A 24,643-nucleotide genomic window follows, 5' to 3' on the forward strand; every position below is an offset into this window, starting at 1 on the left:
TTCTAATTACATGACAAAGTTTAAGAGGGACATTGACGTGAACTGTTCTTTTTGTGGAAGCCACCATTCAGCACCTTTTCTGGATCTGCTCACACTCCACGATATTTTGGAAGGCCTTCAGCAGATTTATTATTGGACAGCTCTACAAGGACTTCACTTTAAAATAGGAAAATATTCTGTTTTGTTTATTCAGAAGGCAAAGAAAAGAAGATGTTTTTTTTTTATCATAAATTTGTTAATTATACTAGCAAAATACTATCTCCACAAATGCAAGGACAGTAACCAAAACCTGCTTTTAAGCATTTCTATAATGATACCCTCTCATATATAAAAATGATTAGTGGCTCACTTAACAAAAAGGCCACAAAAACAATTATTATCTGTACTATTGACAAATTGTTTGATTGTAATACTTTAATTTTATACCCCCTGGCATGTGTTCATTCTTTTTGTATACAAGTTGTTGCTTTGTATACTTACACTTTTGCTGAATAAAGCATGTATGGGAAAAAAAAAAAAAAGGCCAGAGGTTGCCTTGTTTACTGCATAGGACCGGTGAGGAGCACTCTGGCCAAGTGATGTCACACTACCAGTGAGGACCAAAACATGGCGGCCTCCTGGTGAGTTTACACGCTCAAATTTATTCAAAATGCAGATATCTAGTGGGCTTTTTGTTCAATCTACATTAAAGAGAAACAAATATCTATCCACTAAGTTGAAATTTCCTGATCTCGTGGGGTTCCTTTTAAAATTTAGGCTATGTCTTTGAGGTTGTGAGATGTCAGAAAAGTGATAGTTTGTTTTATTTACATGGAGATACAGTGCTTAACAAATTTATTAGACCACCATCCAAAGTAAGGTTTATGCCAAAATCATTTTTTATGTTTCTGCAATGGTTAATACATCAATATGTAGAAGCTCTTTAACCCAAATGATATTTTTAATGCTAAAATATAATTATTATTGTTATCCATGAATTTTCAAATTTACTGATTTACAAAAAACTAAAAAAATGGTAAAGCACATGGATGGTCTCTGAGACAAATATGACAGGTGGTCTGATAAATTTGTTAAGCACTGTACATCTTCATAGCTTCACCAAACTTGAGCCAGCCTGTCATGGTTGAACTGACATTAGTCCATGGTAAATTCTGACCTCTAAACTCCAAGCTCCACTCTCTGATGTCTACCTGAATTGAAGTCCTTTGGATCCTCCCTCTCCGCTCGGGCTACTCCCCTTCATCCAGCACCCATTCATGTGGGACCATTCACATTCAGTTCACGGGCTGACAGAGGGAGAAGAGGGTGCGAGGGAAGGAGAAGAGGAGATTTTTGTCCCCTTAAGTCTGTTTTGATATGATGGTGGAAGAGCTAAAGGAGAGTTTCTCAGAACAGTTTGATTAACGGTGAGTCTTTCAATCTTTGATTCATTCTCTAGATATAGAGATATAGATAGATGGATAGACATACATACAGATGCACCTGCTTTTATATTTAAACCTCGTGGCTTTGAAATCAAAGGAGATTTGGGCTGAAAGCTGTCAGATTGAAACTAATTGTCGCTAACTGGTCACCTGAGAATCACATTTCTGCACTTAGCCTCCAGTTTGATTTCTGCTCAGATTTAGCCTCTCTGTGTGACTGGTATGTAGTACTGGGCTACAGAAAACCTACAAGAATGACATTTACGACAAAATAACGAAAAAGGAGTACGTGATACAACCAACTATCCAGTCCGTGTCAATTCCAAGAAAACCGTAAAACCATAAAGACTATCGTAAAAGTCAGTTTATAATGCACAATAATAATAAAATCAAATGGCAGTTATAAAAACATCATTTAATCTCAGTGTTGATGCAGCCTACCTGTGTAAACGATAAATAGACTACAGCACAGATAAACGAATACTGCCAATCTCATAACCTCGATCATCTGTAGGATCAGATCAGGAGTTTGACTGCAGTAAGGGTTGTTTATCTATTTCTTCAGAGTTTCACTGTAGTGTATAAATCCTCCATCAGATCTCTGTTTGATCAAATCATTCATCAGATCACTCATAATAACTACTTTACCTCCTAAGACCTGAGTTTTTGTCGGAATGTTTTTACTCATTTGCGATAAGGAGGACCTGAAGTGTAAAAGCTCAGCCTTGTCGCTGAATACAACGTAGTTTTGATCAGAAATTATATCCACAAATCTCCTGAAAGTCCTTTTTCTTTAGCAAAAAATACAACACTGGATAAAAGCTCTGAATTTCTTGGAAATTTTCCTTTCCAAAATCTTTCCAATATATAAGAATTTCAAAGAAATTACCGAAAGTTTCTGTGAAAATTCTTAAACATATTTTTAAAGAATCCCTTTAAAAGTACTCCAAAATTTCTTCAAATATTCCCAAATGTTTCAGTGAACTTTTTTGATAAGCCTAAACATGCCATGAAAGAAAATTTCCCCCTTAAATTTCTTATCAAATTCCCCAAAACTTTTTCTGACATTTGCAAAATCCCTTAATCTAACTCTCGATTCTGACGAAGAGTAATTAACCTTACTCCCACTCTTTTTATTCTTCTCTACAACTGCTGCCTTCTACTTTCTTGTAAAATTATCTTATTTTGTATTATTTAATTTAATTTCTTATTCATTTATTTACGTATTTATTTGTTTTCTTCTTGTCCTGTGTCTTTGTGTTGAGTGTGTGTCATTCTTTAGTCCCTGTATAGTTCGGACCTGAACTGGGTGGGTCTGGGGGAGGGTGGGGTTAGTGCTTTAAGACATTTCTGTAAACCTGTGCCTTACTAACCAATGCAACCATATGATGTCTGTTGTAAGGTTCAAAAATTTAATAAAAAGAGTTGGAAAAAAATCCCCAAAACTCACAAATAGGCTGCATTCTCCCAAATGCAATAAAAATGACTCAAAAATTCCCCAAAATATCCAAACAAATTCCCTGAAATTTTCTTAAAAGTTATTGAAATTTCAAAAGACCATCCCCTTCCCCAAATTCCCAATCAAATTCTAAATGTCCTAATACATTTCCCAACAAAATTCCTCCCCAAAAATCACCTAAAATTCCCCAAAAGTCCATTAAAAGGCCTTACCAAAAATTTTAAGGTATCAAACATATTATGAAAAAATCACTTTTTCAGGTTTGTCTTACAAAAATATGTGCCCCTGGCTTGTCCACAATCCCTCCAAGTAACAGAAAAATCCATCTCCTCCCCCCATCAGAAAATATGTGCTGAAACAAGCAGTTCTCTGATTTTCCCCTCATGATGTCACGTGGGGAGTAAGCACCGCCCCCAGATTCGGTTGGCCCTCCCCACCTGGAAGAAAGTTCCAGGTTCCTCTCCTGATCTTCCACTCAGCTGCCTGCTGAGATGCTGGATAGCTCAGTGGGTTACCCTGCTGATTTTGATCTGGGAGATTGGTGGATCAAATCCCAGTCCCAGTCTAACTTTATACACAGATTTGAAGTTTGCGGAAAACATGAGTTCACTTAAGTTCACCAAGTTCTCGGAAGAGTTCACCAGCAATAGAGCAAGGTTTCGGTTCTGCAGGTGCAGCAGCAGCCGTGATCTATCCATAGACGTGTGCACACACAAAACTAGAGAAGCTTAATTACTGCATAAGACATAAAATAAAACATTTGTCTTGTTAAACCTGACTTTGGTTAAATATTCCAAAGTTTAAAAGAACAACTAATAATGAAACTGGGATGAAGAATAATTGTTTTTTTGTTTGTTTTTTTTCAATGAAAATAATTCAATAACACTAGAAAGTTGATTCTCTCAACAACGTCTACTGGAAGAAAACAAACTCCGTCTGCTTCCGTCCATCCACTCTTTTCATTATATCCATATCTTCTAAGGCTCTTATTAAATAGTCTCAGTTCGAGTCCAACGCTTGCTGCGGGCGGCCATCCAGAAATATGTGCCCACTAGCGTGGAATATGTGTGTCATCACGACGGGACAAGAGAACGAGCATGTGCAGAACGACCGGAAGTAATTTAAAGTGGAATGAACGTATACATGATCGAGGAATTATTCAATTCGGATTTAAAATCAGAATAAACCAGCCACTTACTTTGGATTTAGGTTTAATTCGGAATGGTCATTTTCATTCTGAATTAGGTGTTTACAAGGACTTTTTAAAGGGGATTTAATTTTTATTCTGAACTAAAGGGGAATTAAAGCTCTCATGTAAATGTAGCCAATATAACATCAGCAGTGCCACATCCATTTCCTGAGAGGGGTGTGGTCAGGAGCGGAGTCAGACAGCTCAATAACATTTAAAGCCACATACACAGAAACAGCTCATTCTGAGAAGGGCTGAAACAGAGGGGTTTTTAGACATGTGAAAATCTTTTACTGAAGTGTTTTTTTTTTTCAACAAAAAACTTCTCAGGCATGTTTTGGGGACCTCTGAGACCAATATAAACTTGTCTTAAAAAGGTAAACTATGCCCCCTTTAAACTCTCCAAATTCTATCAAATTTCTGTTAAAACTCCTGGAAAATTTAAGCAAATTACTAAAACTTTAATGGATATTCATGTTTATAATATTCTGATATTTGAAATTGACTTGGGGGCCACACTGAGTAAGGTGGAGGGCCACATGTGGACTTTGCCACCAGTAATGCCACCCTGGTGTTAAGATGTAGGATGGATTGGCAGACACTGAGCTGGCCCTTGTTTTGTTTTATGTTTTTTTTTTAACACAAAGAAATGAGGGAAAGTATCGTCTTCGTATGGTGGTTAAAGGTTGACAACCACAACAAATGAATAGGTCAATAAAATTCTGACTTAAAGGAAAGTAAGAGTGGCAGAGCAACAAAACTTTTGTTCCAAGAGGAGGGTGAGCAATATTAGTGAGTTATCTGGCTGCAGACCTCTATGGCGGGGCGACCCCGACCATGGGGTGGGAAGTGACGTACTCACTCTGTGTTATAAACAAAGACATACAAGACTATCTTAGTATCTATTTCACCTAAAAACGGGCCTTTAGTGTTCAAACATGGTCTGTTTCAGGGTTTAACAATCATCATGAAATTAACAGCCAATGGAAAGCAGATTTTACCATCACCACAGGGGTAATGCATTACAAAGCAATGCAATAGTGAACTCAGGTTAATATTTAGCTGTCTTTTCTATCCTTAGACGATTTGAAAATGCTTCCAGTGTGGGCTTGTTGAACTTAACCAGTCATACAGTAATGTCTGGGTGTACAGCCATGCTTACACCAACATTTTTCCATCTGCTCCAGTGCTGATCCAAGGCAGGCCAAGGTGGCAGATAGCCAGGAGACTAGCATTAACGCTACTGATCCAGCATGCATGTATTGATATAATCTACACTGATATGAAAGTGTTCATGCTAAATGACATCAGGGTCGGTCTACTGTGCCATTCAAGGGCCTAGACATCTCTGTAGACAGGTCGTTCATACCGAATTAAAGCCGACAGTCCAGAAATGCTAAAAGCTGCACTGTAAGGACAAAAGTATTCAGTGTATGCAAAAATAGAGATGAGGTAAGAGGTATGGCTTAATCTACAGGGGGCGCCAAAATCAACACAAATATAAAGTTCCTGCAGGTGTTTTAAGTATTTTATCTGTGTGTCATCAAGATGCACCATCATGCAGGCACCTCTATGTGATGTTTTGTGTTAAAATATCTGTCATATGAAATGTTGTCATTGATGCAGTTGGACATAAAAGTGACAATTAAAGCATTGTTAAATATATTAACTTTGTTACTCCAGGTTATAAATACCACACTGTTTAAAAGCAGCCAACCGCAAATAAGTATTTAATTCTTCGCTGATTGTAATGAGGACACTTTTCTGCATCGCTTTCTTTTGTGTTCTTGTCACAAGTTGATGGAGCGGTTTTCTCACGCAGTGATTACCCAACATTCAGCTCAGGTTTAAAACTTCCTGGTTAATGTGCTCGCTGTGCAGTGACAAAAGATGTCTTGTATTTCTGTCAGTGACATTCAAGTCTGTTAACCTGTCCAGACCTGCTCCTATTGGATGATTCTTTTCACCTGAATCTTTTTAAGAAAAACAGCTTAAAGGATAGTAAAGACACCTTAGCATGCCATTTAACTTTTGGTCATACATGATAGGTGAGTTTTACCTGAATTTAGTGATCAATTTAACGCCTCCTCTCCATCACTGAACTTTCTTGTCCCATGAAGGCTTTGACTGGAGAAGGAAAATGAGCAAATCTGGTCGAAAAACCCTGGCTCAAATCAAGTCTAGCAGGAACCTTTGAGACCAAACAAACCGTTATTGCCCAATACGTTACTTCAGTTGGTGACAGAATGATGCGGGTAAATTCCCACGTCTTCTCTGCTGGTAGAGGCACAGAAAGCTGGCACGGCTGCCCTAAAAGGATTTTTGTTTTGCTACTTTTAAGCCCTTTTTCCATGTTTTCCTCCAGTTCTCTCTACCACTTTGATCACTTTTGCAGCTTTTCACCTTTTTTTACCACTTGTAACACATTTTTGCTGCTTTGCCCTTTGTTTGCCACTTTTAATCCTTTTTTACCAATTCTTTTGCCACTTTGCTGCTTTTTGTACCCCCCCCCTTGCCACATTTAACAAATTTTCACTGCCTATTTTTGCCATTCTTTTGCCACCTTTAACATTTATTTTCAAGCTTTTTGCCCCACTTATGCCACTTTTTCCCCCATTTTTCCACTTTACCTAACTTTTACAGCATTTAACCCCTTTGTGCAGCCTTTCGTCACTGTTTTGCCCTTCTTTTTACCACATTTTGCCCATTTTTATAGCTTTTTGCCCATTTTGCAAGTTTTATTTGCCACAGTTAACCCCTGCTTTTTGGCCCATTTTTCCACATTCTTAACCACTTTTACCCATTTTGCCCCTTCTTGCTCATCTTTTTGCCACATTTTTATGTCTTCTTGCCCATTTCACACAACTTGTGCCACTTTAAACCAATTCTTGGGACTTTTCTCCCTTTTTTAGCTACTTTTTGGCAAATTCAACAAATTTTCACTGCTTTTGCCCTTTTTCAGCCACTTTCAACTCATTTTTGCTACTTTGCATCCCACTTTTTCGCTAGATTTCAGTGATTTTTGACCCATTTTAGAGACCATTTGCCCAATTTTTGTCACATTTGACGTTTCTGTAGATTTTTGCCCCTTTCGTTGCTTCTTTTTATACACATTTGCCACTTTTTTTGCCTCCCTTTTTGCAACATTTGACAGCTTTTTGCCCCTTTGCCTCTTCTTTTTGTATTTTTTTTTTTCAATTTTTAACCCAATTTAACCACGGTTTACCACATTTTTTGCCAATTTTTTTGCTACCTGTTTCCCCTTTAATGTCATATTTAATATTTTTACCATTTTTTGTCACTTTTTTGCCACTTTAAACACATTTTTCGTCTTTAATGCCTCCTTTGTTGCCACTTTTAACCAATATTTTCTGCTTTTTGCCTCATTTTATTTGCCACATTTAACAGCTTTTTGCCAGTTTTTTCCACTTTTAACCATTTTTTGACTTTTTACCCTTTTCTTGCCACTTTAAACACATTTTTGCCACTTTAAGCCCCACTTTCTTGCTACTTTAAACTGACTTTTACTACTTTCTATCAATTTTTGCCACCTTTCTGCCAATTTTAATTAACTTTTAGCACTTTTTGGTTATTTTCACAACTATTTAATTATTCTCCTTAAAGTTATGTTTGTTTTTTCCACTTTATTTTAGGCATTCTGACATTTGTACACATCATGGCTTCATAAAAACCTCATAGCATGTCAGTTAACTTTTGGGTCATGCATAATAGTTGAGTTTTAACTTTATTTAGTGATCAATTTAACACTTCTTCTCTATCACTGAACTTTCCTGTCCTATGAAGGCTTTGACTAGAGAAAGAAAATGAACGATTCTGGTGGAAAAAACAAAACAAAATCAGGTCTAGCAGGAAATCCTTTGAGAAAACAAACCTTTATTGCCCAATGCTGTCTTCAGTTGGTGACAGGAAAATGCTGGTAATTTCCCACGTATTTTCTGCCAGTAGAGGCACAGAAACCTGGCACGGCTGTAAAATGATGTGCCCTGACATGTTTAGAAAAATGCAATGACCCATTCTTACTCATTGCATTTCAACACAACAACTTTTCTCCATCTGAACCCCTGTGAACTCCAGGAATTAGCCACATCCTATAGGCTCCTTTCACCAATCACGCTCACAGTTTATACCCCCCTTCTCTGTGCGTGGACGTGCCTGTCACTGTGGCTGCTCATGATGCAAAGGCTCAATGGAGTGACTTCACTCTCAGGCTGGTCAGAGCGCCACTCTCAATACCCCATGGTGTTGGCTATTGTAAGTGCTGCCATCGACTATACCCCCCTTCACACACAGGCTCTATTCAGGGGGCTACTGAGCAGGGATTGCCTTAATACTTAGATACACTCCTTTTTCCCACTCCCTCGTTCTCTTGCTATCACAGCCATCCTTTTTCCTTACTTCTCTTCATAGGTTTAAGGAGGTGAATGAGGTCAGGCTTCCTTTAAGTTCCCAGAGAAACATTACTCAAGTCTCCTCCGTCCCGCTCCAGGCTGCATGTATCAGGTGTCTGAACAGGACGGACACAGTGAATGAGGAGAGGAAGTGATGTCTCAGGACGAAAGCTGGTGGAGGGTTTGCAGCAGGGGCTTGTATAGCTGCAACTGGAAGCAATCGAGTGTAAAGAAGAGGAAGGTGAGTATTTTTGTCTATATCTGTGTGAATTAAAAGTAGAAATGAATTTGAGCATGACTATTTTGTCAAGTTTAGGTCACTTGTAGTTCCACTTTTACTAATCCAATAATAGGGGATTAACATTCCACCAAACTGCATTCAGAAATATAAAATATTTCAAATTTATTTATTTATTTTTTGCTGTTTTTAAATTAACTGTCAGTATCATTGTATGCAGCTGTGTGAATGCACTTGAATGAATACTGTAAAAAGTGATGATTAGAATATGCAGAAGTGTGCCAAGCACAATAAGTAAACTCACAGGCCCCGGCAGGCTTCTTTTGGATTTATCTGGATTAAACAAAAGTGAAAAGGAATGTGGTGGTGTGTTTTTTATTTTGGCGGCTGAAGGTGTGTTTCAATTAGCCCAAACCCATTTATGAAAAAATGTTGGAATCATGCCATTGTCATCTTGATCCAATCCCTCTTTGGCGCCCTCACACACAAACTCACTTCCACTTGCACACATGAGATGAGACGCACAGAAAAGAGTTTGATTGTGAGTAGAAATGTCATGACTTTGAACTGTCAAAGCTGAAAAGCATTAACATTTCACCTGCTCCTCTGACATTAGCATGCATGCTGCTGGTTCTCCGTTCTGGCGCTGGTCTCCCTGCTCTCCCTGTGCTGGATGTACGTTTGTCTGGTTACTTTAAACGACCAAGATGATGTGAACTGGTGAGTGAGCACACACAAAATGTCCAAAAGGCCTGCATTGAATTCAGAACACAAGAACAAAAGCTTCAGAATCCTGTCTTTTCTTCTCATCATTGGTGACCTTTGTTCTGCTAACCCTGCGCTGTCCTCTTTTGTTCCACTATCAGGCAGGGCTTTGCAAAACTGAAACGGTGGGTGAACTGGTTCATGGTGCTGATCATCATCTCTGCAGCCATAACCAGCTACTGCGTTCTGCTTCTGGTGAGAATAAAATACAGAAAGTATTAGCTGCTTTTTCGAATGCTCTCCTAGGAGACATCAGGCGGACTGCCCTGAAAGTTGGTTGTGCATGCATACACTTTAAAGAGGGAGACTATCCATGCTGTGGGATGAGGGGGTCTCAGGAGGTGAGATATAGCACAGGGATGAATAAAACAATGTTATAATGAGAATATATGCCTTTGTATTAATGCTTAAAGCTGCATAGAGGGGGGAGCTTTCTGGGGCCCAGTCAAACTGGGGGGCCCATAGAGATCAGTTAAATCCTGGTCCTTTGTAAAGTTAACCTGTGATAATCATGTTTAAGTTTTAACACAAAACTTATTTTATTCAATTTTTATGCCTTGGTATAGCCTTTGACATGTAAACCTCTTTAATTCAAACAGAATGACTGTTTTTTTTGTTGTGTTTATGTTAACAATGTGGATGGGCTCACTGAACTAGACTGTTATTTATTTAAGTAATGTCAGACATCATAGCTAAGCCTTAATGTGCACAATCATCAGGATGCCAGAAAATAAATAGTGGAAAAAACTGAGACAACTTTAAGGGGAAATCATTTAACAATAGTTAAAGAAGTAAAAGTGGCTAAAAAGTGGGAAAAAAAATAATAAAAAGTGGCAAAGAAAGATGGCAAAAATAAGCAAAAGATGGCAAAGTGGGTTTAAAGTAATGAAAAAAAAGGTGCTAAAATGTATTTACAGAGGAAAATGAGGGGAAAAGGTTGAAAAGCAGCAAAAATGTGTTAAAGTGTGACAAAAATTTGCAAAGGGCAAAAGCAACAAAAAGGGTAAAAACTGGCAGAAAGGGCAAAGAGGGGGAGAAGATGGATGTAAGTGGCAAAAAGAGGGGAAAGAGAAAGACGGGGGGAAAGATGGATTAAGTGTGCCAGAAAAGTAGCAAAAAAGAGTGAAAAGCAGCAAAAATGACTTAAAAGTGGTAAAAAGGGGTGACAAAAGGTACGAGAAGGTGTAAAAATTTGTTAAATGTGGCAAAAAAGGGACTAAAAATGGCACAATTGCATCAAAAGTGGTCAAAGCAAAAATGGGTTAAAGCTGGCAGAAACTGTGGTGAAAAGAGACGCGCAAAAGCGGTAAAAACTGTTAAGAGTGGCAGAAAGGGTTAAAAGCAGCAAAAGTTGGTAAAAAGTGGCAGAAAGAGTGGCAAAATGTTGTAAGAATTTGTTACTGTGTGAAAAGTGGGGCAAAAAGTGGCAAAATTGGCTAAATGTGGCAATAATAGTTGCAAAATAGTGGCAATAATAGTTAATATAACCAGAACAAACTAAACTTTTAATTTTTATTTGGTAATTTTAAGTAAACCAACATTTCATTTTCATCTATAAATTTAAAATTTTGAAAAACATGTTTAAAAATATCAACGTATTTAGGCCTCACTCTGCATCAGGTTCCCAGAATGCTTTGCTCCCGTCTGCTGGAACCACAAGCCAGAGTACGTTGGCACTTTGTAAACAGGTTTTTTCTATCAATACGTGAAACTCATCCACAAAAATGGAACTCTGGTTCACTGTTTAGTATGTTTACATTATGAAGGTCAGTTTTCATGAAGCGACTCCTCAGTTAAAAGATAACAGGCAACAGATGTGGTTGGAGCACAACAACATCTAGGGTTGTCATTTGTACATCGTCTCTTGGGTGTGTTCAGAGGGGCTGTAGATTACGGATAAATAAAAAATATGGATAAATAAGTATGTATGTGTTTATGCAGGTCCAGGTGTGCATATCTTTATGGATGTCTGATGTCTGCAACCAGGTGCCCCTTGCAAAAAGGCATCGGAGAGCGGCGGTCTGCAGCCAGACCCCTCTCACATGTTTAGTCATAGTATTAGATGATGAAATGATCACTGCTGTTTCTCCCTCATTTCATTGCAGCTCTTTGCATTGTTCCAATTTGCCTTAGGAGAGCCACTCGACTTACACTGGCTACACAAGGTAAATATCCAACATTGTTTTTACTTTAATAGGCACCCAGCCGCTTTGATGGCTGAATTTCACACTGAACTTTCTCGGCACAGATTTTATTGTTTTTGGGAGTGATATTCATCGCTTTTGGAGTTGCGGGAATAAGTCTTGAATGGCGTCAGGAGTGGCCAACAGTGCCTCTTTCCCTCCAGGTAAAGTCAGAGAAGCATCAGACATTTATTTCCACATGGCTCTTGTCTGTGTATTTATTGTTTCTAATGTGTGTTGGTCTCCTGGAAGGCCACGGCTCCTTTCTTGCAGTTTGGCGCTGTGGGGGCGTTGATCCTGTTAAGTCCATTTGTCTTCAGGGGCTTCGATGCAGCTAAGGGGAACTGTAAGTGATGAAATTAAAGGGAAACTTTGGCTTAAGTTAGGAGCGATTCTAGTGTGCTTCTGATCACAGGAGGGAAAAATGTTGCCTTATTTTATGCATACACAACATTTACTAACCTGACAAGCCAGATAGACTTTTACCTATTAACTGCATGGGCTTTATTCAATATCTACCTGAGTAAATGCCCATAGTCTCTGTTTGGGCAGGACAGAACCTATGAAAAAGTTCTCATATGGCGATTGGACAAACGTATCGGAATTAACCTCCAGTGGTTTCAGTGTGCGTTGTCCCTTTGAGATGGACCAACTGGGGGGAGCTAGGCTATACTGTGATACAGATGGATACAGTTGCTACATCTAGTTTAGGGAGTATTGGATAAAAGCGGGCAGAAAAAACAATGTTGGCACAATTGTACACTATATCAGATTTTTTTTTTAATGCTCTCAGAAAGCCTCCGTTTTTGCACTATTCTATCATGCAGCCTTTCAGCTACATGTTCTTCCTCCTCAGCATGTTGTCATTTCCTGATCAGCTGTTTTGGTCTGTGGGCTTCAACAGAGACAACAACAACAAACCAAGCTAAAATGAGTTACCTCAGCTCAGTTTTACTATTCAATAGCTGACACATATGTTGACGTTTTCATAAGGTAAACATATCAGACATCTTAGCTTGTCTAATTTTTTGCCTTTAAGAAAAAAGCAACAACCATAAACTTAGCTGGATGACACATTTCCATTCAGCTCTTCTGGTCGAGGTTGGTATCTCCAGTTTATCTTTGGAAAATTGAAGAGGGTCCATAAAACACCTAGCATTAATTAAGGCAGGGAACTCTGGTTGGGGAGTGATGCAGGCTGCAAGCATCTGTGAGCCACTATGCTAAATTAGAAACGCCCTAAAGATGTGTTGTAAAGCAGTACTCATGACAACAGTAGCTCTCTGTGTTTGTGGGCCTGTGCTCACAGTTTAACAACTACACCACCAGGTAACTCAGGATCTCTCCTGCTAAGCAGTCTCCATCTGCAGAAGTTGTGTCTCTATCTTTTAGTTTTGTTTTAGCTTAGATTTTTTGTTGTTTCTGTTGAAGTTGCAAACCAAAACAGCTGATCAGATATCACTGAGGCGGAAGGACATGTGGCCGAAACTTGCATAGCAAAATAGTGCCAATGACAGAAGCCTTCTGAGTGAAAACTGCACGCTTGAAAAAAGTTAAATATCGTGTACAATAGGGCTGTCACGATATCAGATTTTCACTTCACGATTATTGTGGGCAAAAATTGTCACGATAACGATATCAGGATTTCAAAAAAAAAAAATCAAATAATAATGGGACAATTAATCAAATTTATCGTTAACTTTTTTGTGTGCTCTCTTTTGGGAGATGAATTACACTCAAAATACCTGTCTAAGGAGGTACTGCAGTTGCTGTGTCATTGCGGAGGGTCAGTGTTTGTGTGTGAGGAGGAAGGGGGAGGGGTTGTTGGGGTGCTACAGGAGGGTAGGGCAGAAGAAAATAGGGGCAGATGTAGAAAACAAACTGTATTCAAGTGGCACGGGATCATTTACACGATATTATCATATGCACATTTTTAACACGATATTGAAATTTTATTTTTTAATACCATGATTATCGTCAATACCGGTATATCGTGACAGCCCTAGTGTACAATTAAGCCAACATTGTTTTTCAGTCTTGGTTTACCAAAACTCTCGAAATTACATGGAGTACCTGTACCCATCTGCAGTAATGTGTAGCCTAGCTTAATCAAACACTCTGCTTAAAGGGGCAACGCTCACTGAATCGTTAGAGGCTAATGCCACTACAATTTCCAAGTACCTCATACGACCCAACTTAAAAAATACTGAAATATCCCTTTAATATTGTTTGCTGTCAGTGGAGCTTGTTGGTGAATCAAACTCAAGCAGAGGCCAGTCAGGAGAAGATCAAAAACATCACGAAAAGCTTCAGTGTGGTTCTTTGCTACTGCTACAGCTACATCCAAGCTAATAGCTTCACGGGCAGCAAACATTGTTTACTAGTTTGTGGTGCAACTAAGCTACACTTGTAATAACCACAAACTGACTTCAAGGCTGGTCTGGAGAGGACCATGAACATCCTTTTAGCCAAGAAAAGCTTTCAATTTGCTTCCCTTTAATAAAGGAATTCAAATCAAATGATGCTTAACCATTTGTCCATTCACAAACTGGGCACAAACATTTTAGATTTGGAGCTTGGAATATATACCCACCCTTAAAATTGCGTTTACTCTTCTCCAAATGCTATTACTCTTTCATGTAGTGCCATTTCTCTCTTTAACCTTATGTAAAAAAAATCACAAAAGCATAAAAGAATACAGAGCTTTGAAAAGCCCTGATATTTTTGATACTCCCACAGAACAAATAGTAGTCTTTATTTACTCCAACTTCTAAAGGGACTTCTGAGGAGGTCCTTTGTTTACTGATATCAAAGTCCAGATAGGATTATTTTATTGTTGTTCTCCCCAGGGTCCAGATTCCTCATCGCTGTGGTGTTTGTAGCCGTGTCTGCAGCCATCTTCCTGTGTCCCTTGTCCATCCAGTCCCCCTGTCTGATAGAGATGAGTAAACTGCCTGAAAAACCAAAGCTCATTGGCCATCGAGGAGCACCAATGGTGAGCATCCTGCTTTACCTTTTAAAAGCCTGTACACAAATACGCATTCACAATTTTACACACTGCACCTTTGACCTGTCTTTCTGTATGGTGGTTTCCATTGTGTTCAGGCAAAGTCAACAATGTGCAGCTTTGAAGCTCCTTCTAATATCATCTGTTTTCGCTCTGTAGAGTTTGCAATCCTGCTGTCTAGCGGTACAGTTTTCAGCTGATGGTGTAATTGATAGTAGCATACAGACCAGCTGCTAATTAGCCCAGAGTACTGGTTTAATGTTTGTACAGGCAACTAGTTAGATGTAAAAAGGTGCTGAATTGAACAATAGACAGCTAATTATACATTGCTAATTATCAAAATTTTCCAGGAGGAGGCCCTCAGTATCCTTGCACACCCTGTGTCTGCCTTGTTATCATTACCTCTCACACAGTATGATCTCTTTGCTAATGCTTTATGTTAAACCGCTCTACAACTGGCTCAGGTGTCACGTGAAGACCCCGTGTGTCATCCTGCTCTGTCCTTGATATTGGCTTTGCTCCAATATGCTCAAGTTAACACTGTGCAGAACTGTGTGTGCATGTTCACATAGCTTTAGGGTACATTGTGAGCTTTAAGCACACGAGTGTCTCACCCATCTGTTCTCCCTGTGTTCAGCTGGCCCCAGAGAACACCATGATGTCATTCAACAGGAGCATCACATGCGGCGTCACAACCTTTGAGACCGATGTACAGCTCAGGTACAGTAAAATGGAATCGTACAGTACGTAAAAGGTCCTTTAATGGTTTCTCAGCTTACTCAGCTCCATTTTTGCGGTGGCTAAACTTTTTCCTCTTTCCTTCTCCTGTAAGTGATATATTTTCCTTACAGAGTTATTATTATCAAATCAAGTCATTATCAAAAAAGTCAGATAGTCTAGATTTAGTTCTACCAACCAAATGTCTCTGGCTTAAGCTACAAATGCCAACATAGACTCATTGATTTTATACTGCAGTACTGAGCTATAAAGCAATAGCACAACAAGGTAAAAGTTAGTATCAGAGTCCTATTTTATCGTCTCAGTTCTGTAGGTTAAAGATAAACTGAATTTCAACAATAATATCAGATCAAATTTTGAAAATGGTTTAGAAGAGTTAAAATGATTTCTGAGACAGATATAGTTTCTGTTATAAAGTTTTGGTTTGATCTGAATCATGCCTTCAGAAGGATCTGGATACCTTTGACCTAAAAATCAGAACGATCTTGGCCATTGTAAAAAGATTTATGGTGGATTTAGGGATAAGAAATTATTAAGACTTTTTAAATGGTCAAACAAAAAGTATTTGTGTCATGTGGCACAAACTGTACACATTTATCCATATTTGTACTTCATTAGAATGACAGTGAAAGGTGATGGAGTAGGCATACTCATATCTATTGAAAGATTCAGATCAGTAAGTAAAAGACATATAAAGGTTTTTGTCTTTATAATTAAATCTCTAAAAAAGCAGGGATTTTCAACTGATACTGCCTTTTCATCCCTTTGAAATTACTAGTCTTAGACTGACCCAATCCTGGCTATTCTCCCTAGTTTTTTAATCTATGTATGTAGTTATGTATGTACAGTGCCGCAAAAAAGTATTTGCCCTTTCTGATTCCTGATGTTTTCACATATTTATCAAACTTAAATGTTTCAGATCATCAAACCAATTTTTATATTTCACAAAGACAACCCAAGTAAATAGAAAATGCAGTGTTTGAATGATTATTTAATTTTTTAAGGTGGAAAAAAATCCAAACCTCTCTGGCTCTGTGTTAAAAAGTAATTTTCCCCTGAACCTAATAACTGGCTGTGCCACCCTTGGCAGCAATAACTGAAATCAAGCGTTTGCAGTAACTGGTGATGAGTCTTTCACTTCGCTGTGGAGGAATTTTAGCCCCACTTTTCTTCGCATAATTGTTTTAACTCAGCCGTATTGGAAGGTTTTGGAGCATGAACTGCCCGTTTAAGGCCACATCACAGCATCTCAGTTGGATTTAGGTCTAGACTTTGATTTGGCCACTTCAAAACCTTAATTTTGTTTTTGTTGAGCCACTCAGAGGTGGACTTGCTGGAAGTTTTCAAGTTGTTGTCCTACTGCATAACCCAAGAGCGCTTGAGCTTGAGGGCATGAACTGATTGCTGGACGTTGACCTTCAGGATTTTCTGGTAGAGAGCTGAATTCATTGTTCCATCAATCACAGCAAGTGGTCCAGGTCCTGAAGCAGCAAAGCAGCCCCAGACCATCACACTGCAACCACCATGTTTGACTTTTGGCATGATGTTCTTTTTATTAAATGCTGTGCTATCTTTACTCCAGATGTAGCGGGCCACACACCTTCCAAAAAGTTCCACTTTTGTCTTGTCAGTTCACAGAATATTTCTCCAAAAGTCTTGAGGATCATCAAGATGTTTTTTTGGCAAATGTGAGACGAGCCTTTGTGTTCTTCTTTGTCATCATGGAACTCTCCCATGATGCCATTTTTGCCTTTCTTATGGTTAAATCATGAACTCTGACCTTAACTGAGGCCAATGTGGCCTGCATGTCTTTGGATGTCGTTCTGGGTTTTCTTTTGACCTCCTGGATGAGTCCTCGTTGCACTCAGGGGTCATTTTAGTTGGCCGGCCACTCCTGGGAAGGTTCGCCACTGTTCCCAGTTTTCTCCATTTGTGGATAATGGCTCTGACTGTGGTTTGCTGGAGTCCCAAAGTCTTGGAAATGGCTTTGTAACCTTTTCCAGACTGATAGATTTCACTCAATTTGTTTCTCATTTGTTCTTGACTTTCTTTGGAATGATGCATTTCTTTTTGAGGTCTTGTAGCCTACCTCACTTTGTCTGACAGCTTCTATTTGAGTGATTTCTTGATTCAACAAATCTGGGGGTAATCAGGCCTGGGTGTGGCCAGTGAACTTGAACTCAGCTTTCCAAAAACTGTGGTTAATCACAGTTAACTCATGATTTAACAAGGGGGGCAATTACTTTTTCACACAGGGCCAGTGAGGTTTGGATTCTCCCCCCCCCCCCCCCCCCTTTAAAAATTAAAGTCATTCAGACACTGCATTTTCTATTTACTTGGGTTGTCTTTGTGAAATATAAAAATTGGTTTGATGATCCGAAACATTTAAGTGTGATAATAAGCAAAAACATCAGGGATCAGAAAGGGGGCAAATACTTTTTCACTGCACTGTAGATTTCATTAAACCCATCATTAGAGTTAAATTTACTCTGTAGTTTGGGTTATTTGAGCTAACCCGTGTATTGGTAATAGTAAACCCACCATGAAGATTAGGTAGGTTTATGTGGACATCCTACTGTTGGGCTTAAATTCAAGAGAAGTGGTCAAATCTAATCCTTGTTAGGGCTTGAACAACCCAGGGCATGGGTTACATCCCAGACAATCAGGTTAAATTCTCCAACTAGGTTGGGTTAAACAATATAATGCATGGGTTACAATCAACTCAGTAATCTGTTTTGAGTCACGTTCCAGGTTGTGCTATTCAAACTACCGGAACAACCCACAACTTGGGCCAAACTAACCCACTGCACGTGAAGCCTCATAGTTACCCAGGTTTCTGAGTGTAGCATCCTACATTTTGATATTAAGTCCACTTCTAATCTGTGTTTTATAATCCCATCAAACTTTACAACTTGGTCATGATAATCGAAACCAATGTCCAGAGTTCTTATGATTGCTAAGACATGACTGGACAGACGAAGACAGCAAAACTTAACTTGTTATTGATGATTTTATCAGTGTCAGTGGTTCATATTCTTTGTCTGATGCTTGTCTGTGTGTTTGCGTGTTTTTTTCTTGTTGTTCTGCATGCCAGTACATTAACTTGTGGTATGTACTTTTAAATCTTGTGTTTATATGCCACATATCTATGTATTTTTCTTACCCAGTGAAGACAGAGTTCCCTTCTTGATGCACGACCATAAGGCTGAGTTCCTGCGAAGAACTACGAACGTTAAAGAGAAGTTTCCTGACAAACAGTTCACCGACAGCAATAACGTGACCTGGAAGGAATTACAGAGTCTGAATGCTGGTGAATGGTTTATAAAGGTGATGGCTACGCTATGATGCACACTTTTCTAAGCATGACTAGAGATTTCTGTGATACCTTGCAGTTACAGGAAGTATGATCTGATTTTGCAGACAGACCCTTTCGGTTCAGTGTCCATGCTCTCAGCAGAGGACAAAAGAAGAGCCCGGAGACAGACTATACCTTCCTTGCTTCAACTACTAGACCTCGCAAAGCAGAACAACATCTCTGTGATGTTTGATTTATACAGTCCTGATGTGGAAAATGACACAGAGGACACAGTCAGCACCATCCTGAGTTCTGGCATTGACCCAAGTCTGGTAAAATTAATTTGAATACCTACTATCATGGAATTTGATTAAAATAATCTGGATTTTTTCATCAAAATGTTTTATTTTGCTTCTTATAGATACGCTGGCTTCCCCCAGAAAAACGAGAATATGTTAACACTGCTGCCCCAGGCTTCATCCAGGTCTATAACAACATAAAAGATATGCTCAACCAAACAGGAGACCACCTGAACATGAAATACAGCAAGCTGAGTATAAAGCAGATCAGGTAGGAAATCACTATTACACACTATGATACACCCATACCATCTATGTAGCTGTGCCAGGGGGCTTACACTGTAGTATATTAATTTAAAGTGTGTGTTGCATGCTGAGACACAGCGTTGGCACTGAATACAGAGCACAAGATCAGCCTCTGGGGAATGAAATTCAAATTACATCCCAACCCAGGAGTGTTGTTCATGGCTGAGCAGATCAACCTTTGAAAAAAAATAACAAAATGCAGTGTTGCAACATGTTTGAGGTGCTGTAGAAAGTGCTAAGTAATGCCACTGTACATGGACTGTTTGCCTTATGATAGAGACACATCAAATGTGTGAAATATGAAGTTAGGACTGCAACCCTATGCAATATTACACCTTTGAGCACATGCATTTGCTCACAAATGATGTAATGGTATGCTGTCTGCATGTAGGTCTGATTAGATGATGCCTACGATAAAGAAGCAGTTATATTTATCATTCTTCCTTGACTGTTCTTTTATGCATACAGAAAAACACAGCATATATGATTATACATGTGCATACTGCATATTGACAAGACATTACACTTAAGTATGGCATAAATTAGGGGTCTCAGCATCAGTGCATTAATCATCATGCAATTAAGGTAACTAATTAGCGCATTAAATTATTTTAAATCACCCAGTGTGTAAAATTGTGCCACCAGGGGGCTCTCAACTAAACAACTGAATTACAATATATCATGTACAGACCAGCATGGCCCAGCTCTGCCCATCTGTTCACTTCTTGTTTTGAATTGAGGAAAACAGAACCGTATTTACTAAAAAGAAAACTGATATTTTGTTTTCATTCATAAAATTCTCATAATGAGAGAGAAATGCACTTAAAAAGGCACTTCTACATTTATGCCAGAAGCTCATGCGTCGTTTCCAGTGCACATATATGAAATCAAAGGAAAGGAGGTGTCAATTCAAAACAATAGTCGCAGAGTGAGGCGGCACCAGACAGCTCAGGGGACAAGTCAAAAGTCATCTGAGCCATGTGTTATAAAACATGAATGTTTTTACTGTTCCCTGGTCCCCCTGGTGGTGGGTCCTGATGTCTGACCAGTTGGGAACCGTTGATTTAAAGACAACAGATTGGTAAACTTCTGAGGGGGCATATTTGGGCCATATTCCTAAAGTTAAACTCTATATCCAATGTCACTTTAGCTACCCTTGAAACAAAGGGACAATGATCCTAAACTCACCAACAAGTCTAGCTCTGAATGGCTTAACAAAAAAACATAATGAAGGTTTTGGAGCGGGCTAATGGTAGTCTGGGCATAAATTCGATTGACTTACTGTAGCATTACCTTGCTCATGCTCCAAAACCCTCCAGCATGGCTGAATTAAACAATTCTGCAAAGAGGAGTGGGCCAAAATTCCTCCACAGTGATGTGAAAGACTCATTGCCAGTTATCACAAACGCTCACTTGCAGTTGTTGCCACCAAGGGGGGAACAACATGTTATTAGGTTTAGGGGAGAAATACTTTTTCACATAGGGACATGCAGGTTTAGATGACTTTTTCCCCTCATAAAGGGAAGAATCTTTTACAAACTGCATTTTGTATAGACTCAGGTTATCTACAAGAAGTGTAAATCAGGTTCACCTGTTGCTTCTCCTAAACTCTGTGTTTGTACCCGACAGTGATCTTCGAAACAGAAGCATTGAGGTGAACCTGTGGGTGGTGAACGAGCGTTGGCTCTTCTCTCTGCTTTGGTGTGCAGGAGCTAGCTCAGTTACCACGAACTCCTGCCACATCCTCAAAGACATGACTGAGCCTGACTGGGTCATGGTGAGCTCTCATAACAGCTGCATGTTTCATGCATCATGCATTATTTACCCCTCACTATTCAGAATAAACAGCATTAGCAGAGGAAGATGTTAGCCATTCAGAGGTTTCCCAGTTATGTTTGGAAATTATGCCACACACTCTGACCCTGCAGGCATATTTTTGTGTTTCAGGCTCCTCACACATACAAAGTTATATGGGTCACTGTTGACGTCGCGTCTTTCATTATGATGATTGGAATCTACATTTTTCAGCGGTAAGTTGGGCACGTTTGCACATTTGTGTCTAATACATGAAAAAAAAATCTATGGCTGACACAACCACCTCACTGTTTCTGCCAGGAAAACAAAATGTTTCTGTCAAAGAGAAGGTACAGTATGCAGATTTTGACAACTTGACTCGTCTACAGTTTATTTACACAACTAACAAATTAATCTTTGAGTATGATAAAAAAAAAAATGCAATGCTTTTCTCTGGCTTACATCTTCAATTTACTAAACTTTATCATATAAAATACGAAGAAATCATGTTAATCATATCGGTCAATCAGTCAATCATATTAAGTGTTTTTTGGTCTGTTCCCTTAAAATCTGCCAATATGATAAATAAAAATAATTGCTTAGTAATCTCTATTGATCTACTGTTGTCAGAGTGATAATATTAGCTAGTTTCTAATGACCTGTGTAACGTTATTGATAAGACAACGTTAGTTCCCTCAATATCAGTAATGTTGTCTTATCAATAATGTTACACAATCCCATGCTGCAACATGATGTTCTTTTTAATTGGATTAAATTTATATCTTGTTTAAATGGATCAAACTTCACTCACCAAATACTTACACTCTGTTTATCACCCATCGCTGTCATTAATGGTAGCAATAGCTAGCAATCTGTTTTTAAACAAATGCTCATTAACAACCTGCATGTGAGCAAGCAGGGTCCTATTTCTATGGTCCTGAATCTGCGATCCTGAAACTGCTGCCTGCAGAGACCCCACTCTCCCCTGATTCTCTCATTACCATTTCCAAATCTATCCACTACCCTGCTCTCTGTAAATGAAGGCACGAAAAGCCCAAACATAAAAAAAAACCTTGAGAAACAGCAGCAGACACAGGTTAAGAAAGCTTCCATCTAAAGTCTGGATGAGCAGTGATTATATTCCCATGATCATACTTGTGTTTCCTCAGTTGATGTCTGTCAGTGTCACTTGTTGTGACAGGAAATCCATGTCTTTTAAGAGATCTAGATGATCTGGCTCAGCTCAGTAGAGCTGGTTGTTTGGTTCCCAAACCACATTTTTTTTGGTGCCAGTTTGGCTTAAATTTGGATTGAATAACAACAAAGGATGGAGGAGAGGGAACAGGCACTCAAATAGGAGCTAGCTACCATGACTCACATTAAAGAGCTGTTTCATAGAACAGGCTCGCTCAAGAATGGCACATCATTACTCGGGTGCTTACCCCACAAGGTTTATCTGGTTGATAGTACATCATTGTTTCAATGAAACCATGTTTGTGACAAAATTAGGATTTTTCTATATGTCAAAGGGCCTCAGCTAGCCTGTTAGCTCAGTACAAGACTCCTCTAGACTCTTGTCTCTCTTCATCTGGCTAGACGATCCTAGACTCTATGAGGGCTGCATGACTGAATAATTTGTGATATTAATCACCTCCACACCGAGTGATCTGTTAAACTTTGGTAAAAATCAGGTTTTGAAAAGTGTAGTGATCGTTCTCAATGTATGTAGACATTTTCTGATTGTAAGTTTAGCGCAGAGGTTCATTTAGAGATGTAAAGTCCTAACTCTCCTCCATTCCCATTCTTTCCCCCACTTCCTGATCCCGTGGAGCTTTCAGGAACATATGATTGCACACAACCTATACTGGGACAAGTACAGAAGTCCAGTCAAATTAAATGATCAAGCTACAGTATAACCATAGCTCAACTTCACAATGCTTGTAAACATACTAAGTGAATACTAAAGGCTAAATATAATATGACTGTGTATAAAGTGAGTTTTTTGTGCTTATAATGTTTTCCTGATTTTCTACAGAGAACCAAAGAGAGACTACATTAGCGTGGAATGAGAAAGAACTGTCTCCATTCTTACCCACTGTATAGTTCATCCAACTGCAAGGAGATTTTCTGTTCCATCACTGACATTCATCCATTAATGCACTGCTTAACTTCTTTGGACCTACATAAGGAAGAAAGAAAGTAAATGTGAACATTGATACACTGCATTCTGAAGCCATGAATTAAATATTTTTAGAAATGATTTTCAGCTTTTACAAAATATGAATCTAATACCTACTTTGTGCCACAGGAGGGCAGTCTAGCTTTGTTCCTGTACAAATCTAAGATGACTGGGCTCAGTGGTTTGTAATCATTCTTCTCATGCTACTGAAATTGTTACATTTTTCTGATTGTATTTCTGTGTAGTGCACTGTAGATATGAACTGTATCTCCTCTCTGCACTTTAAGGCATGTTATATTTCTAATGTTTCTGGTTGATTTGTTACCAAATGTTTCATGGTGTTCCAACTACAGGACAGATGTATGTACTGTGACCTGAGCCAAAAGGAAAAACAATGTAACTTTTTTTCTACACTGTCTTATGTCTGTTTTATTTAAATTCCCTTTTTTTATTTCTCTTGACAAATATTTTTGAGTTTAATGTGTCTCTGGATTGGAAAGTGAATTATCCGTTGCTAAAATTTAAAAGCATATGGACTAAATCAGTTGTAAGACATGCTGTATCTTTCTAAACCCACTACATTATCAAAGGTTATAATTTATTGCACTACTTTTCATCACTTTCCATAAAATCTAAATTTTGCAGGGCCATAATGGGCATATAAAATACAACTGTTGTAAATTAAGCTAAGACAGCAAACAGCATAACAACACACAATAAAAAATATTGTAGTTTGTGTATTAAATGCTTTAAATTTATGCATTAGCGTCCTTGGGTTAATTTAGTATTATAATATAGAGATGTACAAAAACCATCAAATCAAAAGAGTATTTTTTCAGTCAGTGTTTAAACTGAGTAGGCTTGATTTCAAATGCAGGAAATAATTTGCAGTGTTAACTCTTCAGTGTTTCTTTAAGCAAAGTTAAGCTCTGTGTTGCTTTAAATCAGTTGCTGGCAACTGTTGGCCCAGGGGCCACATACGGGCCTCCTACTCATTAAGTGTGGCACACATCAATCTCAGCTATCACGAAGGTATAAATTAAAAAAAAAAAAAAAAAAAAAACTTAATCAACCAATATTATTTGGATAGAACCAATTTATAGCTGAAATATATATCAATACACTTTAAAATTGAGGCAGGTCTAGACTGTGCTCTTTGATGATAATATTAATAAAACAAATAATAAACCCAACAAAATGTGCCATAAAACATGAAAACGACAGGGTTCTGGCTGCAGATCTCAGACACCACCCTTGCAGACCACTACTATGTGAAGCTGCCTCTGTCAGAACTGAAATGGTGAATTTGCTGTGTTTTTTAAAATCACCTGTATTCATAAACAAAGTCTGGCAGTTTT

General features: G+C 38.6%; 1 protein-coding gene across 4 annotated transcripts; it reads left to right on the forward strand.

The window, feature by feature from the left end:
* Positions 1 to 1,292: 1,292 nt before the first annotated feature.
* On the forward strand, positions 1,293 to 24,256 carry gdpd2 (glycerophosphodiester phosphodiesterase domain containing 2). 4 transcript variants are annotated; one of them, XM_041798015.1, is made up of 16 exons: positions 1,293 to 1,406; positions 8,501 to 8,722; positions 9,336 to 9,439; positions 9,586 to 9,679; positions 11,590 to 11,649; positions 11,733 to 11,831; positions 11,920 to 12,013; positions 14,517 to 14,662; positions 15,312 to 15,394; positions 18,580 to 18,739; positions 18,833 to 19,039; positions 19,129 to 19,277; positions 20,942 to 21,089; positions 21,260 to 21,342; positions 21,428 to 21,456; positions 23,142 to 24,256. In XM_041798015.1, exons 2-16 carry the CDS (start codon positions 8,636 to 8,638, stop codon positions 23,207 to 23,209), a joined length of 1,611 nt encoding a protein of 536 aa, XP_041653949.1. In that variant the 5' UTR covers positions 1,293 to 1,406; positions 8,501 to 8,635; the 3' UTR covers positions 23,210 to 24,256. The 4 variants fall into 4 exon arrangements, with proteins under 4 accessions (XP_041653949.1, XP_041653951.1, XP_041653952.1 ...); XM_041798017.1 differs by having other exon boundaries at positions 23,415 to 23,455; XM_041798016.1 differs by having other exon boundaries at positions 1,323 to 1,406; positions 8,580 to 8,722.
* The last annotated feature ends 387 nt before the right edge of the window (positions 24,257 to 24,643 follow it).

This window comes from Cheilinus undulatus, linkage group 10 (assembly GCF_018320785.1).
Source record: "Cheilinus undulatus linkage group 10, ASM1832078v1, whole genome shotgun sequence".
In the NCBI taxonomy this organism is placed as follows: domain Eukaryota; kingdom Metazoa; phylum Chordata; class Actinopteri; order Labriformes; family Labridae; genus Cheilinus; species Cheilinus undulatus.

Excerpts from the sequence above, each read along its gene's own strand:
- gdpd2 (XM_041798015.1), top strand. The coding sequence starts at position 8,636 with ATGTCTCAGGACGAAAGCTGGTGGAGGGTTTGCAGCAGGGGCTTGTAT. Across the intron at positions 11,832-11,919 it reads CAGTGCCTCTTTCCCTCCAG|GCCACGGCTCCTTTCTTGCA; the intron begins GTAAAGTCAGAG and ends GTCTCCTGGAAG. Across the intron at positions 21,457-23,141 it reads ATGTTTCTGTCAAAGAGAAG|AGAACCAAAGAGAGACTACA; the intron begins GTACAGTATGCA and ends GATTTTCTACAG.